The following is a 19,004-nucleotide window of genomic DNA, read 5'->3' as shown; positions in this document are numbered from 1 at the left end:
TTCTACCTTGTTGCAATTGCTTTATTTTTCATTGAAAATATTATATATAAGAAACACCTAAATAGAAATCCCCTTAGTCAAATTTTTCTTGAATATTGTTATTCCCCCACATTCCTAATATCAAGCTCTTAATAATTAAAAATGTTCCAAGTTTGGGGAGTTCCTAAGTGTTTTGACTGAGTTGGGTTTAAGAAGTCTCAAAGCTCATTGGTTCTAAGTTTGGGGGGTTCCTAAGTGTTTTGACTAAGTTGGGTTAAAGAAGTCTCAAATCTCAATGGTTCATAAACCTTGCAAAAATGCAACAAGGGAAGGATGAAAAGTTGCAAGGTTTGCAAGTTTATGAACTTTACAAAATTTTAATGAGGTTCAAGATGTCACAAAAGGTGTGGAAAAGTAAACATGGAAAGTAGATAAAAAGGTTTAAAGGTTCATTTGGTTCATGATCTCAGAAAGTTTACAATTTCACTAACTTTGTGAAATTATGAAGAAATAATGAGAAATAAGAAAAATAAAGAAGAAAAGGAAGTGAATTTTGAAAGTTTTATAGTTTGCAAGTTATGAACTATGCAAAAATGCAACATATGTAGTTCACACAAAGGCCAAATCTCCAATAAACAAATAAAGAAAATACAATGGATTTTGAATGCAGAGAAGGGTGCCAAAATGTTTTAAATATCACAAGTACCCTTTTATGCAACTTTCCCTTCAATCACCATGAGTATGGTAAAAGACCCCTCATGTCTACTAGAAATTTCTTATATCTCATAGCCTTAATAGAAATGAATGAAGACGATCTACATAAGATGATTGTTTGTCCTAGAAGAATATTTCTCCATGCTTGCAAGAATTTTTACAGATGTTTGGAGTGCAATTTTAGGCATGAATAAGGGAACATGACACCTAAGTGGTATGGGTATTTTCTACAATGTACCAATCAATATAATTTAGTTAATACAAATTAGTATGTTATTTTCCTTAGGACTATTAAGGATGAAAGAGTCCTAATTTTGGATTGATGAAAAAATAGAAAATGAGCAATTATTGAACCAATAAGAGAAGGATATCATGGAAAACCTTAGGGTTTTAATTACTAGTTCTAGGTATTATATTTTCATGATTGTATTAATGTGGGCTTGTACAAATTCTATAATAGAATCTAGTTCTAACCTTGAAGAATGAGTGTAACCAACAAATTTGACATTGTTTGAATGTCTCTATGAGTCTTTTGTGTATTTCTTATTAAGCACTTGATTAATCAATCAACTCGAAGGTCATAAAATCATTAAAAATATTTTGTAATATACCTTCTTAAGATGAATAAATAAATATTTATGTTATTTCTAGAACATTAAGTAGACTCTCATAAACTTTTGCAATTTTAGAGATTTATTCACTTGCACGTATAGAACCTAGTTTGTGTGTGCATTTGAAATTTTGAATGGATACATTCTTTAGTTATATCTTGAATAGTTATCTCATTTAATTTCAATTATCACATACTTTGTATAAATTCCATACTTTACGTCTAGATAGATACATGCACCAATTTGTATTTTTTCTCTCTTCCATCACCTCAGCACATGTTAAGACATTGTAAGTATTATAATTATTTTCAATTGTAGTTTTCTTCCCAACTTACATTTATAAGTGCATGACAAAAAGATGGGTTTATATATCCATATTTTACACTATACAATTGCTAAGCCCTTTTTTAATTTATAAAGGTGTAACCTTGTAATATTTAGGGCAACACATAGGTATTTCGTAATAGTTCTAAAATATGGGTATATTGTGTAATGGTTGTGATTTGTGGCAAGGTAATTATCCAGTGCTAGTAATATGATACATCTCAACACCTTAGGAAAATTCCCCTTAATCTTATAGAACCAAAAGTGAAGGAGGTCTTACCCACTTCAATAATTAGTTCTCAATTGCTCGACCTAGATATACATTCAACGTGGTATTCTTCCTAGGTTTGACATGCTTGGTGCTTGGGAGACTATCCAACCTTAGGGATTTGATGACTACAACTTCAATCATCAATAGGTTGCACATAATGTAGATATGTGTTGCAAGAGTTTGGTAAATTTATTATCAAAATTGATGCATATAATGGTAAAATGAAATTGTATGGAGGGATTGAAGAATGCATTTATGGTTCTATTTCTTTGAATTTTGTAGAATTAACCAATCAATACCTATGTAGATATGCACAAATCCATTCTACCTAAGTACTAATTCAGGTGCAATGCATCTTAACACAAGGTATGCATGGATGGGAATATTATGGCACGATATGTGATGATGTTGAGTTGACCCACAAGAGTATAGATTACATGAAATTGGACTTAGATCAATTTGTATATATTAGTATCTATATATAAATGACAAATTAAGTAATCCTTATCAATCATTTTATTTTTCTTAACACTTGAAGATTTAAAATCGAGATAACCTCAATGATCCTTATAATTGTCATATGTGTATGTATAATCAACTAGTTAGGAAGAGCCAAAATATTTATTTTCTCAATCACTTTATAATATTGATATGTATTATCGTCTACTATTACCAAACATGTTCTATTACTAGGAATAAGCTTCAAATCCTGTGAATAGTACAAGGTACAAAACTCATAACATGAATCTAAAGATGGTCCAAAATAATATAAAGAACTTACCATCACATGGAATATAGTCTGAGGTGTAAGAGGTTCTAGGTTAATGAGAAAATTAACAGAACCAAGAGACCCACAACCTACATCATAATCCCTTCATAATGACTTCAATTTTAATAAATTACTAGAATTAACTTTGATCATAATTGAAGATTCTTTACTACAAATATTTAAACTAGATCCATTATCAACTAAAGCTTGTTTGATCTAAATGTCCTCATAGATTACTACAATATATAATGGTCAATGTTATTGAATAACATGAGAAGGAAATTCATAAGACACAAATGAAATCTTAGAGTTGAATTTCTTTCCTGAAGTAACATTAAATAAAATGAAGATCTTAGCTAAAGAACACTTCAATGTACATCTTTACATATCTTTCAATATGTAAAATCCCCAAAAAGTTAGGATAATTTTTATGTGAATAACTAATTTGTATCTCTTATAATTATTTTTTATCAACTTAGGAGGAGATGGTAGAAATGGTTTATTGGATGGAAAAGTCAGTTTTCTAATGTTTTCTAATTATTTTCTATCAACTTAGGAGGAGATGGTAGAAATGGTTTATTGGATGGAAAAGTCAGTTTTCTAATGTGTATGATCAATTGTAGGATAGCTCCATTGAAAGTTTAAGGCAAGAAAAGTAAGCATATATATAGGAGGATAACTCATTGTGAAAGATGAGACATGAAGATACATAATCTATATGAATAGTAGGATAAAAGAATATATAAATAGATTATCATGACAAACAATGTATCAAATATAAAACATCATGGAGGATGAAGTATTGTTAAAAGAAATAACATCATACACAATCAACATGGATGAACTAAAGGTATGATCACTAAAGAATAAAACAATATAGAACCAATGCACGCCATCATAAGACATACATATAATGATAAAAGATATGAATAAACATGAAATATAAGATTATTATCCAAACATGTATAAGTAAACATCATAACACATCCTAGTTAAGATGGAGAAGCATTGCTATTAGTGGAATAATATATATATATATATATTTGTGGAGATGAATTACAGTTAATAGCAAGCGGCTATTAGTAACAATTAAGCACAAAAACAACCAATTCAGCTGGTCAGTTTGAACTTAGGCACGTAAAACTTTTTCGATCATATGATAATTCTTTTGCGTGGTTAACAATGTCACATGTCTTTCTAATTCAAAAGAGTAGTACCCAACTGACTGAATGATATGATTTAGTGACATGTTTTATTTTGTTGTTCAAATATAAATAGAACTATGTGCAAGTAGATTATTAGGTTTTAATAGTTCTAAAAATCTGATTTTTCTTTTTGCATGCAGGATCCTTTCAATGCGGAAACTCCAAGAGCTGCCTTAGTTGAATCTTATGTGACACCTGTGGACATGTTTTTCAAGCGTAATCATGGACCCATACCAATACTGGATGATCCTCAAAGGTGTTTATCAAGAAAATCACAGTTGAAACTGTGAAGAAAAATATATTAATTATGAAGCTTTACTTGTGAAGAACGATTAGAGTTGCAACTTATCAATTGTTAAATTTAACAGGTATCGTGTCACCGTTGATGGATTAGTGCCAAAGCCGTTACTGCTATCTATGGATGACATAAGGTGATAAATTATAAAATGAGTCCATAATGTTTAAGAGTTTACTTTCAGTTTATCAGAAAAACAAATTCAGAATATTTTGCACATGCAGGTTGCTTCCCAAATACACAGTCACAGCCACGTTGCAGGTTTGCTGTAAAAGAATTCAAGGAATCTTAACAAGGCTATAGCTCTTAATGTGTATTCATATCCAAGCAACTAAGACTATTCAGATAGTGTATTTTCACGGTTTAACAAATTTTGAGAGTTTAAATTCTAATTTTTATCTTTGCAATTTTGTAGTGTGCAGGCAATCGAAGGACACCCATGAGCAAGACCAAGCTAGTGAAGGGTGTCGGATGGGATGTAGGTGCAGTTGGAAATGGTGTGTTGTTGCTTTGGCTTTTCAATGAAAATGTGTTCAGTACAAATTTGCTTCTGAATTATTGGGATTACTTGCATAGAACGATATACTTGTTTGTTCTTTATCTATTAACTGTTCATACCCTTGTTTGGCTCATGTTATTGATATAGAGTAATTTAAATATAGCTTCCACTTGCTCTAGCCAATGTCTTCCAATATAGGACCATACTAGGCTAGGACACCATTCAATTTCATCACCATGAAACCTATTAGCACAGACCTCTCTGCGGTTGTATTTTCTTGAACTAGAAAAGTACATATTTGATTAATTCTTACGTGATTATTTTGATTGTTGATGGTGTTAAAGGAGTTTCTGTAACGGAATTGAAATCTTTCTAGAGTGTTTGTATACTTGTGATCTACGATCAATGAGATATTTGGAAGTATGAGGTCCTTAATTTCTATTGTCATTATTGGAATACCATGTTTCCCAAGGACTTGTATATCCATTTCTTTGTTAGGATCCTTAAAATGTGTGTCAATTCTGAAAAGAATTCTAACAACAATTGAAGTAACACCATGGCTTCAATACTTGATTAATAATTTACTCCTATTAACTGTTATGACAGGGAAGCTTGTTGTCTCACTGATTTGACCCAGTCTATGTCGTTTGATTGTTTATTGACATCCTCCATTGTGTGCGTGGATCTTGCATTCCTACTAGGATATCAAGTTTCATTTTTTTATAATTAATCATAGGATATGCTTCATCCTGTTGGTTTGTGGATCACACATCGTGCATAGTTTTGTGACCACTTATGGGCAGTCAGAGGAAAGATTGGAGAAATAAAGTTAAATGTTTTATTTGAGAGCTCATGATGCTTTTAAAAACGGCTTTGGAAGGAAAATAATTCAAATCGAAGGAAATATTGATCTAATTCTTCTCCGTCCATTTATATTCTCATTTGAGCTCTTGTTTGGTATGCATGCTTTTAACACCTTAGGCAGCATTCATTTGGTGTGTTTGTTTTTTTGACAACTTAAGATTGTACAGTTGGAATGCTTCCAAAGTTCATCTTTGCTGATTGGAGGATGAAATCTCTTTGCTAGATAGCTGGTTTCAATGGTGAAAGATCCACCCTAACTGGTTAGTGTTCAATTTTTCAGTGATTTTGGCTTGTTGGATGATTGTTGGGTTGAATAAAATGAAGATATGTTCATTTTTTGATGTGAGTTAATGAATTTGGTGTGGTGTGTGCTATTTTGGTGTGTGGATTAAGTTTGGAGAAGTTTAACAGCATTTTCAGAGTGCTGGAGTGAAATTTCTGAGTTTTGAAGTCTATTTTCAGAGGTACTGGTTATCACATTTCTGCTCATATCTTCGGGAGGTTGGCTGCTATCAATCTGGGTATTATTTCTGAGTGATCTTCTTAGCTAGGTGACCCTTTTTGACTATTCATCATTGGGTTGTTTGGCGAAGCATTGAATTTAGAGGTCAAATCGCCCCTTCTAGGAGGCTGTACCTTTCTCACTGCCCTTGGTTTTCTGACTTAGTTTCAATCTACACTTATTGTTGGTCTGCAATCTTCTATTGGAGGCACCCTTTCTTTTCAATTTGACTTATTAATGACAAGAGTAGTTTTGGGAGTTGATTGTTACTAGCTAAGTCACAAGGTTTGAATTCGAATTCGACAGTCATGAAATTCGACGAGGGAAAAATTCGAAAAAAAAAAATTCGGATAAAATTCGCCTTATATAGTTTTGTTTATTTTTAAATATATGTATACTTCTAATAAATTATCAAAATAGCTTAACATTGCTAAATAGATTTGAAGTCATTATAAAAAAATGGCACATTTATAAAATATAAACCATAAGAAACATAGGAATTTCAGTAATGCTAATGATCATACATGATATGCCTAATACAATGTACAACGGAATCCCTTTTGAACCTGCAGAAGGAAGTGCACTTGACACCTGCATTTCTCTAAGAATTTTTTTACTAGGTGATAGTTCAATGTCGGTTTGCAAGTTATCATTTTCTGTCTGGCCTTTATATAGCCACAGCCGGGGACCATGTTGCATTGAATCTTAGCGTGCAGGAAACCACTCTCTTATTCTAGGAACTTGCCATTTCTTTTATATAAAAAAGTGTCATTGTATTCAATTACTTTATTTCACATTTGTAGTTTTTGTAAAAGTTATTCTGCTGTCTGCCCACCTTTTAGCAGAATTTTTTTATGGCCGAATTTGAATGATTTTTTTATAAAAGTTTGAAATTCGATTAAATTCGAACCTCATCCATGAAAATCGCCGTATTCTGTGACTTAGGTTACTAGCACTAAGCCATTTTTGAGGAGTTTGAATGTGTTTGCTGCTCACCTGGAGGTCTGAAAATTGCATTTATTTGGCTTATATCAGGTCTGCAAATTAAATTTTAAGTCTGTTTTTCAGAATTCTGCTCATAGACATCTGATTTTAAATGTTTTGACAATGCTCTATGAAGTTTGATTAAAGACTAGTTGTAATCTGCTCTTGTTATTCTATGCTCTGTTGCAAAGTACCTTGTTATATGCTTGTTTCTTATCATGATTACAACCTGAAGCAAACAAACAACAAACTACTTCATTGGAAAACAAACTTGCAAAACAAACACTATTAAAAAAAAATGAGGGGTGGTTATAATGCTTTCTTATCTCTATAAATTGGGGATGTTTGGTTTCTATTGTTGTGATATTATAGGCAGTGCGTGTTTTTCTTCTTTTGTCTTGATCTTCAAATTGAATGCACACTGCTTTGTATCATCTGTAATTTTTTTGTCGAGTTTTGTGCAGAGTTTTACAGGGCATTCTTCTTCTTAATTTCCTTCATTCTCCCTTTGAAGTAAATTTTTTCTATTTTGCTTTCTTGTCTCTGCATGACTTGGTAAACATATTGGCCATCATCTTTAATCATCAAGTGTCTTTGTTATCATCCTCTAATATTGCTTTTGCCTGTAGGTAGTTTTGTTATCAAACATCCAACATTCTAGCTTAAGTATAGTGACAGGTTGCTGTCGGTCCTATACTTAGCTCTCCTTGAAGCTGTTTTGAGTCCATTCATAAAGCGCTAATGCTTTTATTCACCTCCAAATAATTTTTCTATCTTCTGAATCAGATTGAAGACTCTCCTTGTACATTCCTTAATGGATTCGCCCTTCTCTTGCTTCAAGTAGCCAACTAGTTATAAATTTGGGCCTTCGTGTGTGACCTTTTGAATTGTTTGTCAAATGCTGATATCACCTTGCCACGTTTTTTGTTTTGTGGATTGAACTAATCATACCAATCGATGACATATCCTGTAATGCATGTGGAAATAATTCAACTCCGTTGCTCTTCCAACAATACTCCCAATTTTGAACAATATATTGTGGGGTCCTCCTCCTCACAGCCAAACCTTGCTGTTTAAATTATTCATATCCACAGTGAACACAACTAGAGAGAGAAGTAAAAGAAGGAATACCATCAGAATAAGAAGTTCAATGTCTATGACAACAAAGTGAAAGAGGCCTTTTTCACAGGATTAAAGTCCAACATAATTTTAGAAAAGGGAGCAGGGCGGCAAATGAAATGGCTAATCAAGGTTTAATGCACAAGGACTGGATCTTTTTTAACTATATGCAGAGCCTTATCGGGCTTAAAAATATCCTCGCAAAGGAAAGTACTAAGTCTTATATGAATGAGACAGCTTATTATTTGGGTGGGTAGTTAAGAGTTTACTGTGGTTGTTTTTCCCTCCTCAGAAGTGTTTTAAAATGGGCGCCAACCTTTTTCATTTCAAAATTCAAATCTGGAGGATGACCTGGATGATGACTAGGTCACTAACTGGGTGGGCTTTGTGTGGGTCATGCTGGATGTCTATTAGGATAAATGGAAACACGAATGATATTAATTCATTTTGCACTGTCAGAAGTACGGAGCTTTTTCTCCTCCACTTTGCCTTAACTTCTAAAGATGAGGAAATGATTCGAGGGAAAGGCGGCGGTTTAATATCATTTATTGGCAAGGTTACCCATGATGCAAAGTGTCCTTTCATCTGTAGTGACAATGGTGACAATTATTTTAAAGATAGCCTTTTTGGCAAATGTTTCCTATCTGGTGGGGTTAGAATTACTAGCAGCAGTCTTTTTTTGTGTCGCTCTTAGACTTCTTACCATAAGATTGTGCCGAAGTTTCTGGAAATGGGGGGCCCTTTGAAGAGGACGGACCCTATGAATTGCAGAGACTCCAAAAAAATGAAGAGGTGTGGGACCTCTTTCACAGGATGGGTATGACTTCTTTCTTCTTAGCCATGAAAGGACGCAATAGAGCCAAAGCTTATTGCGGAGATCACTGGGCTGAAGAATGAAGGCAAGAAAGTCGAGAAAAAAATCTCAAGAGATTATAAGCATTACATGAAGAAATTTTTTGAAAAAGGAGAGAAGCCGATGGTGGTTCATAACGGGTATGGTTGCTCTGTCCTTCCTAAGCCCTATGCCATTGTGAGTTATTTTGTTATGAAATATTTCCTCTATATTTCTATGCATGGTTATCTTTTCCCTATATTGAACCACATTAGACATGGTGATAGAATTAATCTGCCCTACTTTCTCTTTACTTCGCTCTCTGCTAGTATTGCTAATGGGGCTAACCTGCAGTTCCACCAGGGGCTTATCTATATCATGTATAAGTATGTGTTTGACCACTCCCCACACCGAAGTCATTTGCTCACCTTCTTGGGGAATCCTGAGCAAAACAATGAAGCCCAATGCTCTTTTGTGAGAATTGAGTTGATTGAAACCAACCCCCTACCCTCAAATGAAAATACCCCTACTGCAAAATCTAAGGGCAAAAAACCCTGTGATGAGTGAGAACCAGAAATCCTGGAAGTGGCTTTACTTAAAACCAAACTTGATAAAAGAAAGTCAAAAACCCCCAAAATCAACCCTGTTAAGGCTAGAAAGCTTGATAAAGATTCTAGTAAGAGGAACATCACCATTGATCTTGATTTACAAGACTCTAAGGGAGAAGAGGATGTGCAACATGAAAGGGAAAAGGAGGGTAGCTCAGGGGAAAGTAGGTCTGCTCGCCTCCTTGCTAAGTATAAGCAAGTCAAAATCGAAACCAAAGATAGCTCCCCTGAACCAGCTGAAGAATATACCCCAGACAATGATGATGAATCCTCCAGTGAGGATGCAAAGGATGAGGAATATCAAGAGGAAGAGGAGGAACAAAAGGAAGAAGGTTAGGAGGAGTTGAATGATGAGAGTGATTCTCAGGAGCATAAGGACGATTCGGAACTGATTTTCCTACCCCATAATTCTCTAGACGATGTAGAAATGGTGCCATGCTCTCAGGACACTCCCATTTACAATGAAAAGTACAATGCCAAAAATTAGCAGAACTAGATAATTGAGCTACAAGTCAAGGTAATGTACCTTGAAGCCAAGGTCGAAGAGTATAGGTAGGGATACCAGTCAATGGGAAAATCCTTGAACTCTCTATGTGCTATAACTGATGGCATAATGAGGAAAGTAGCCATGGGATTTGTCTTGGGGCAAAGTAAGATGGAGAAGAAAGCTAAGAAACAAGGGAAGAACGACAATCTGTGAGAGATGGAGCAGAAAGAGGACACTGGATGCCCAGAAATTTGGAATGAGCAAATGCAGCGGCTGGAGTGTGACTGGAACATTATCAAGGATGACTAAGATGCAACTGATTTGGTTTAATCTTAGTGTTTTTGGGAACTTTTATATGAATAGGCCTGCATGCCATATGCTTGAGACTTCTGTTAGTATTAAGCTCTCTACTACGTTTATGAACTCTTTACAGTTAGCTGCTAGTAGTTATTTTATGGGTAGATGGTGGATGGATATGAGTAGTATGTATAGCTATGTTGATATGCTTGTTTTTGATTACTTCTGAGAGATGCTTGTGAACTGTTTGGCTGTCTGGCTATTTGATGCCAGATGCTGTGTTTCTACTCTCTAATTTTGCTATTCTGTGCAGAATTAGGGCCCCTTCCCTGCTAATGTAATAAAAAACAAAGTGAGAGAGGCCACTAAGGGAAACAGAGGTGAACCCCTTGACGATGGTTATTCAAAATGATGATGCTTAGTAGAAAGAATTTAATCTAAAAATACCCTCTGATCCTCAGCAACCTTGATCCCCAAGTTGACTCAAGGGCCTCTATTATGCTTGGCAGTAAGGACAAAACAAATGCCTTGTATCATTGGTTGAGCAGTAATTGGAAAATCATAAAGGCAGATAAAAATAAAAGGTTTTTGGACATTCTATTTGGTATTCATCTTTGTATCCCTTCTGAGAAGTTTCCTCTCGTTCTACCAAAAGGTTCCATTTCCCCTTCTCATCCATATTTTGGAATATCAGGACATAATGCATTACAAAATTCTATATATGGAGGATCATTGACCATGAATTTTCAGGAGAGTTTCAAGGAGACATTCTTCCTGCCCCTTCTGGTACCAGCCAGGCCCACTTAATCCTGACCATTCTCCAATGTATATTATCAAATTTTGTATGGACTCTTTCATGGTGGTTGGCAAAAGTCTCACCTGTTAAAAATCTCATGTGGAATTCTCCAAAATGTATCCGTGCTGGGTCAACACAACTCATGTGTGAGTCTCTGCTGATCACTCACCAAATCTCAGCTGATTCATATAAAATGCTCACTAAGTCCTGCACTAAAGGCATAATCTATTGGCTTGAGGGCCAAATTACAAACGTTTGATATTGAATTGTATGCTGCATATCCATATGGAGCAATGCACTCAAATCACCCGGGGAAATCAATTTGCTGTAGCCTTATTTTTTATCTACACTCAAGCTGAATGCTTTAATTTTGTCCTAACATTCAACTTACAAGCATCTGATCTTGAATTACATGCTGCATATCCATATGTAACAATGCACTAAAATCACTTAGAGAAATAAGCTTATTGTAGCCTTATTTTCTATATACACTCAAGCTGAATGCTTCAGTTTTGTCCTAAAAGTCTCTATATTTCGTATGTGGTTTTTATTTTTCTGATATCCAATTTTGTTTTTTCAGCTGTTTGGGGAGGGGCAAAGCTTTCAGATCTTTTAAAACTTGCAAGTATACCTGAAAATACAGCAAATACAGAGGCAGGAGGCAAACATGTTGAATTCACTAGTGTGGATGCTTGTGAGGTTAGTATTTTGGTTGACAAAGATTCTGAAGTTTTTTTTGCTTTATTCTATGAAAGTGTGCATCTGTAATTTGAGAGGAACAGTATATTGCTTCACTCTTCATTTCTGATTGTTAATCATCTTCCATTTGATTTAGAGAATGGAAGGCATGGTTTTTGTTGAGTCCAGCCCTTCTTATTCAATTATTCATTGTTGTTTCATGTGCGGTAATTTCCAGGAAGAAAATGGAGGGCCATACAAAGCATCAGTTTCTCTACTTCATGCCACAAATCCCAAAGCAGATGTGCTTCTTGCATATGAAATGAATGGCAAGGTATGAAACTTAGTGCTTTGCATAGTAGGTTGTCATTAGTGATTATAAAATGATAATTTTTTTATGTGCTTTTGTTCTGAGACTTTGGTGTACTGACAATTTTTCTCTGATTTTTCTTCTTCCTAAATTATTACTATAGCCAAATTTTTAAGAATGAATGTGTTTGTGCTAGTCGGATAGTTTGACTGGAGCACACAAAAAATCTGAAGACTCTCCTATATTACGGACCTTTAATAATGCTGAAAGGCATGATGAATGTTAAAAGGAGAATGATTGGAGAGTGCATATTGGCAAATCTGAATGATTGGAGGGAGCATATTGGCAAATCTGAAACTTAAAATGACAAACTCCATTCACACGTTGAGGGAAAAAGCATATCTATATTTAAAATTTAAACATGTCTAAACTACAACCTCTTTGTAGGAGATGACAAACTTATCTGCATTTTTCTGAACTTCGTCGGCTGTATTCTCTCTATGTTTGCCTCAATCCTGACCCGCCTTTGTGATTGAAGTTTCCCCAAAGTCGTTCTCTTGCAAACAAATATTGATTTGTGAATTGTTGCATTCACCAAAAAGCTATTGTTTTTGTTTTTGTTTTTATTTTTACACTGTTCAATCAGAATGAGAGTAGGATATGCTAATAGAATTTAACTCATTTTCGAGCATTTTTATTAAAGTGTCTCCTCGTGTCACATTAATCAAACAATAAAAAATTATATATGAGGGTTTTAGAGTATTTTGAACGATTGGTTCTTTAATTCAAAATGCTTTCAGCTTAGCAAATACTATTTTCGCCGATGTCTGTTGAGATGGATAATGCTTTTAATTTACTATACAAGCTTAGATATTTTTTTGTTTCTTCATAGGTTTTGAATAGGGACCATGGATATCCCCTTCGTGTGGCTATTCCAGGTGTAATTGGTGCCCGCTCAGTTAAATGGCTGGACAGGATCGATGTGATTGCAAATGATTTCCAGGTAGAAGTCTTCCTTTTCCTGAATTTAGAAAAGTTTTTAAGAACAAGTAAACATTTTATTGATAACTATTCTTAATTCAGTGATTTAAAAAAAAACTACATCATCTCTAGAAATTTACTATGATTACTATTCTTTTGTTTAGTGGGTGTGATGCCTAGGAAGTTTAATTATGTCTTATAGATGATCTCAAGGGAATCGCCTTTGTTGTATTTTCAGCAGATAGGCAAAGAAGTCACACAATTGAAAACATAATAACATTCTATTTACACATTATTGATATGGCAATCTAAAAGTGTAAATGGAATTCAGTTATCTGAGTTCAAAATAAGAAAAACTCAGAACAAATTAAATGAAGTAAAAAATAATTTTGTTTTTTAATTATTTCATACCAAATATGGTGCTTGAATATAAAAACAAACAAAAATTGAATTTGTTCAATGTTGCCAGTAAACATTACCTCAATCCTAGACTCTCAACATTACCTCGATCCTAGACTCTCAATGTAATATGCTACCCCTGTTCTGGACCATTTCTTTTGCAAATTCCCAATCTTTCAATGCATAGGTATTTCATCAAACACTTTGCATGCCACATTGAATTTCTGAGTTTTATGTCACAGGGCAGCTTGTCTAGAAGCTTTGATCATTAATCCACCATGGATTTATCACAATATAGGGAGACATTTAAACAAACAGTTTGCGTGCATTCTGTTCATTGAGTTCTCTAATTTTTTCATATGATAAATGTGTTGCTGCTGTTTGAAACTTTAGATTTGCAGGTTTAACATGTTTGCTGGTTGGTGTGTTTAACCAAAATATTGCATTTAACAACAAAAGTAGAGCACAAGATATGCAACCAAGCCAATAAGGAACACAATAAGAACAAAAAGTGGCAAGTAAACTCTGACCTTTATTGCTGAAGTACTCAGTCTGAAAATTGATAATAATCTTAAATGCATTACAGCAGAACACAATGCATAGAAGGGAAGAGATATGCCATTACAAATGATCTTACACCAGGAAGAACTTCATGCCAAACATGGATAAGGTGCTCACGCCATCATGTAGGGTGAAACCTTAGGCGAGGAAGAAACCCACATCCAAGGAGAAGTCTCATGCCTAAATCAGAAGTTTCACATCAAAGGAATAAACATAGCGACTAGCATAAAATCTATAATCAAGCCCTCACATCCAGCAAGTTATGCATGAATCTCAAATAACCAATGCACCTAGGAGATAAGGCTCACACCAAGATGAGAAATCTTGGGACTAGCAAATGTCACACAAAGATAATGTGATGAAGCCACCCAACTCACAAGAATCCCATGCCAAGACTAGTGAGTCTCATGTCCAATAAGAATGGGCTTACACAGGAGAATAGGAGCAGCATCAAAACCAGAAAAGTAGCAACCAAGATATTCAAAACACCATGCCACGAATAATCACAATAGTATATTATTTTTATCTCCAAAAGATAATTCCAAGTAAGGTGTCCAATACCATCCAAAACCTCAACCTCCCAACATTCCGAAGGTAAACTCGAGAGCCTGACCCAAATGATGGCCCGAGAAATGAGATTAACCTCTACATTAAAACCTAACTTCCATTTACTAAGGGAAAACTCCATTTTACCCAAGAAGCAAGGACTCCCATAAAGAGTTTAGATGCAATCCTCTTGAAGCAAGAAGGAAAACAAGGGAAAGCCGTGAACGCTATGTCTGATATCAAAACATGACCACCAAAAAACCATTTCAACATCACCCATCTCTTGACCACTTCATTGTTTGGCATAGAGAAAGAAAACCTCTCAATCAAAAACTTATCAAGCACGAGGGACAATCTCTCAACAACAAAGTTAGGCACCCTAAGATAACAATCTTCTTCCACTAGAACCAGTTCCAAAGAGGAAGATATGGTCGAATTTTCAACAATCCACACAATAGGATGGTAGCACATTAATGGTCTCCTTAACACAACCAAGAGTAGGAGAAACCCCAATAACGCCACTAATGTCAACATTCCCAGCCATAGCACTAATGCAACAACTAGTAGCCAAAACAAGGGACAATGAGGGAACAACACATTCAATAAGCTTTGACTCAATATTTACCCAAGACTTTCTCATAGCTTTCTCAATGTTGGGAACATCAATAGCAACAAATGAAGACAAATATTGATTTAAAATAGAATACATTGTTTTAAAATCTTCTTGGAATCGATAGTATATATTTTGGAAAAAATATTTCAATTATTTGTATATTATCAATTCTATTATAATTGCTTGCTGCTCCTCTTTATCAAGGAAAAAATGTTGTATTGCATTTGAAAAGGCTCTCAACCACCTTTAAACTGCCTTTGAATCTTTTGTCAAAAAATAATGTTGGACTGAAATAGTGTCTAGCAAAATGATAGTAATTATGCATATTTTGATCTCATATCGCATTAAAAATCTTCAATATCTACATATACTTGGCCTTCGTATTGTGTAATTTGGATCTTATTGCCTCCTTCAATCCTTATCCATGATCTCAAAAAGGTAAATTATGGGGCCTTTTTCCGCATCAACTATTCTCAACACATTGACTAATGGCTCTTATATATGCACAATTTCATGTGCCATTGTTGAGAACTCATCATAAATAAGGCATGAGATGGTTATGCCATCTATGCAATCAGCAAAGTTAGAATCAATCCACATACATGGAACAGATATTTGTGTTCATGTTAAATTTGCATAGTAGATTTTGCAATGCAAGAAAGTGATAAATCTACTCACACATGAGCCAAAAATCTGATTTCTTTTTGGAAAATTTCTCTTCTAAATGAGAACTTTAGTGTGATTGTATATGAATTTTGTGATAGATCTTTCTTTCTCAATTGTTGATTTAACCTATGGAAGTTTGTCAATATCTCTTGAGGTTAAAAACTTAAATCAATACAATCTACAACTCATGGGAACCAAAAAAAAGCTATAATCTATTAATTCTTATCCATTAGAAATATATTTGTACCCATACAATTAGTATCATTATTGTAATGAACTTCATCCCATATTGTGGCCCAAACTCTACAACATCATTAAATTGAAAAAAATGTACATTCTGGTTTTACTTTACCAAATGCATCCATAGATTGGCAAAGACCATGCCACTCTTTAATGGCACAAGGAAATTAGTCAAGGTACAATTTCTTTCATATTTTCACTAATGCGACATTATAATACAAGCCATGGTTGCCCACTAATTACAACATTCAACAAGTACACTCATATTTTGCACCACATTTTTTTACATATTACTCCGTAGACTTTTGTATGACAAAATTTAAAGCTAGGATTTTAATTAAATTTACATCAAACATTACTTTATAATCTAGAGAACAGACAACATTGAATTGAATACTACAACTAGCTGAGCTCGAGGTGTATCCACATTGCCCCCATTGGCATTAGGTTTTTTGGAAGATCAAGATGATTTCTATAAATTAGTATGATCTTGCCTTTGTGGCTTATAGTGTGGATGCTCTTTTTCTCTGTCTAGAAATTCAATATCATTAAGTAATGTTGTAAATGATCCAAGAAATTTCCTTGCTCTTTCAACTTGATGGGTTTTGTCATGAAGACATTTTTACAAGCCTTAACATCACGCCTCCATACTTTGGACCCTTTAAAGTTACATTTCATCTTTTTCAAGTTGGGCACAAGCTCATAATAGGCCCCTGTCAAATCCTTTAACTATGACATATTAGGTTCATTGAAAAAAATCAAATCATGATATTTAAAATTTAAAACTAAACCAAATTTCCTCAAAATAAAACCTAAAAGTAAACAAATACCCTAATCTTAATCTCAAAATAAAAATTAAATAAAGAGTTCAAAATTTAAACCTTAATTAACAAGCTTTGAATTTTTTTAGTTTTTTTAATATATAAGTTTCTATTATATAACTTTAGAAAAGAGATATTTTACATTAATTCACAAAAAAAAAAGTGGCTGGAATGTGATCACATCTCAAATATCCCAAGAAAAGAAAATCCTTAAACAAATAGACCAAAAAAAATGCAATTGTAATCAAAACTCAATGCAACAAGAGTGACAAATATTGGAAAAAGATGGTGAGTTGTGATCTAAGGGTTTCCCCCAACCATTGAAGAGGTCCTAGGCATTAGGAATTTGCTCCCACACCGTAATGATTCTTGCTTGATTTTCCCCATTAGACTATGGTGCATTCCTCATAAGAGAGGTAGCTAAACTCAATTAAGGTACCTTACCATTGTCTAGACAACATGAGGTGCCCTTATCATGTGTATGAAGAATAATAAAAGCCACACGTGTCTACTATCCTCAATATTGAGGAGAGCTATCTGAGCCATGGGAATTATTCCTTGTATGATCATTGTGACCACAACCATGAACATGCCCTCAAGGAGGAGAATGATCCCAACCTTGTGAAGCATTTTTGGAGGAATCAACTCAACAATGATCTAAAAAGGCTTAAGATCCTTGTTGGAAAACCTACATTTCATTCTTTAAGCCAAGATTGTCCATTTCTATTGATCTAGAAAAAGGGTTCGAAATGGATCAAATTCCTCTAAAAAATGAAAGCATGGATAACTTGGACTTTGGCTAAAGGTTGATCCTAGCAAGTGGTCACAAGAGACCACCAAATAAAGTGTTGATTGATATAAATATTAGTTCTAGAATCATTCTCGTTCTAGAGTAACCAAGATTTAATAGCTTTCCAAGATTTCCATAGGTTTTTACAAAAAAAATGCCCTAAATTTGCCTAAGCTCCTTCATAATGAGAATGAATTGAAAGCTCCTTCATAATGAGAATGAGTTGAAATCTTAGCCTTTTCCAAGTCTATCTACCATGAAAAAATCTAAAAAATAGTGTCACAACAACATTTTGCAGGTTTCATTCCCCTCAAGTTCTTTGCTAAACCATTTAGCACACAAAGCCAACCCTTGATAATGGATATCAATAAGACCAAACCCTTCAATGTCAAAGGGAAGACAACAAAACTCCCAAGTGACTTTGTGGAAACCCTTTCCCTAATCAAATGGATCCCTAAGAAATATCTTAAGAACTTTTCAATTTTTTGGTAGGAATCATCATAAGGAGCCTAACAAGAAGAGTAATAAACATATGAGGGATTGCAACAACCTTAAAACAATCTAAAACTTTCTAGCAAGACATACAAGCTTAGGTATTGTTGATGTGTTTTTCATGCACATGAGAACACAGAATAAAATACCAAGGTATTTTATCCTCTCTTGAACAAAGTTGTTCTAATGCTGAAGATTTGCCTAAGGATCAATCAAAATAACTCCAAGGTTCTAGTATGTAGGGTCTCTATGTGTGGATAAGCTTTGTTGGTGTGATGTGATTATGTTGGATTCACAAAGAGGACTTACATTCGATTGTCTGAATGCTTGATTAGCTGGAACTTAAGTCCTAACTACTCATTGGGAGATAAAAAAGAGCAAAAGATTGAGGGTTCAGGAAGTCTACTCTAAGACCTAGAATGCAAGAAGATAGATAAATGACTAGGTGGAGTCCTATTGGGCTAGGTCTCACCATCAAACTGAAAAATTTGATACCAACTCCGTGCAATCTTCTAAGGGATATTTTGGATATGTTCAAATCATTCCCATCAAATTCTGATCACCATCCAAGTTAATGCATAAACAATGGACGTATAACAACTTGAAATTAAGCTCATTCAATGCTAGTTGACCACACAGGGCGCACTTACAATCAGTAAGAGGCTAGTGATATGGACTAGGCGGATTCCACACCAGTGCATACAACAATTTCCTTCATTCAATCTAATCATCTACCATCTAATATGAAGAT

The 19,004-nt window shown here is 34.3% G+C and overlaps 1 protein-coding gene across 5 annotated transcripts in view; it reads left to right on the top strand.

Moving 5' to 3' along the window:
• The window catches only part of LOC131038371 (sulfite oxidase), a 158,921-nt gene that overhangs the window by 68,625 nt on the left and 71,292 nt on the right, over positions 1 to 19,004 (top strand). For 2 of the 5 annotated variants that reach the window (XM_057970786.2, XM_057970785.2), the window contains exons 2-8: positions 4,014 to 4,129; positions 4,242 to 4,304; positions 4,393 to 4,429; positions 4,584 to 4,665; positions 11,737 to 11,855; positions 12,073 to 12,168; positions 13,037 to 13,147. In XM_057970786.2, the coding sequence (XP_057826769.2) occupies positions 4,014 to 4,129; positions 4,242 to 4,304; positions 4,393 to 4,429; positions 4,584 to 4,665; positions 11,737 to 11,855; positions 12,073 to 12,168; positions 13,037 to 13,147 (624 nt within the window). The other 3 variants (XM_057970788.2, XM_057970789.2, XM_057970790.2) reach the window with 3 other exon arrangements.

Source organism: Cryptomeria japonica, chromosome 3, assembly GCF_030272615.1.
Source record: "Cryptomeria japonica chromosome 3, Sugi_1.0, whole genome shotgun sequence".
NCBI classification, from domain to species: Eukaryota; Viridiplantae; Streptophyta; class Pinopsida; order Cupressales; family Cupressaceae; genus Cryptomeria; species Cryptomeria japonica.
The sequence above is the reverse complement of the archived record's forward strand: the minus strand, read 5'-3'. Positions and strand labels throughout refer to the sequence as shown.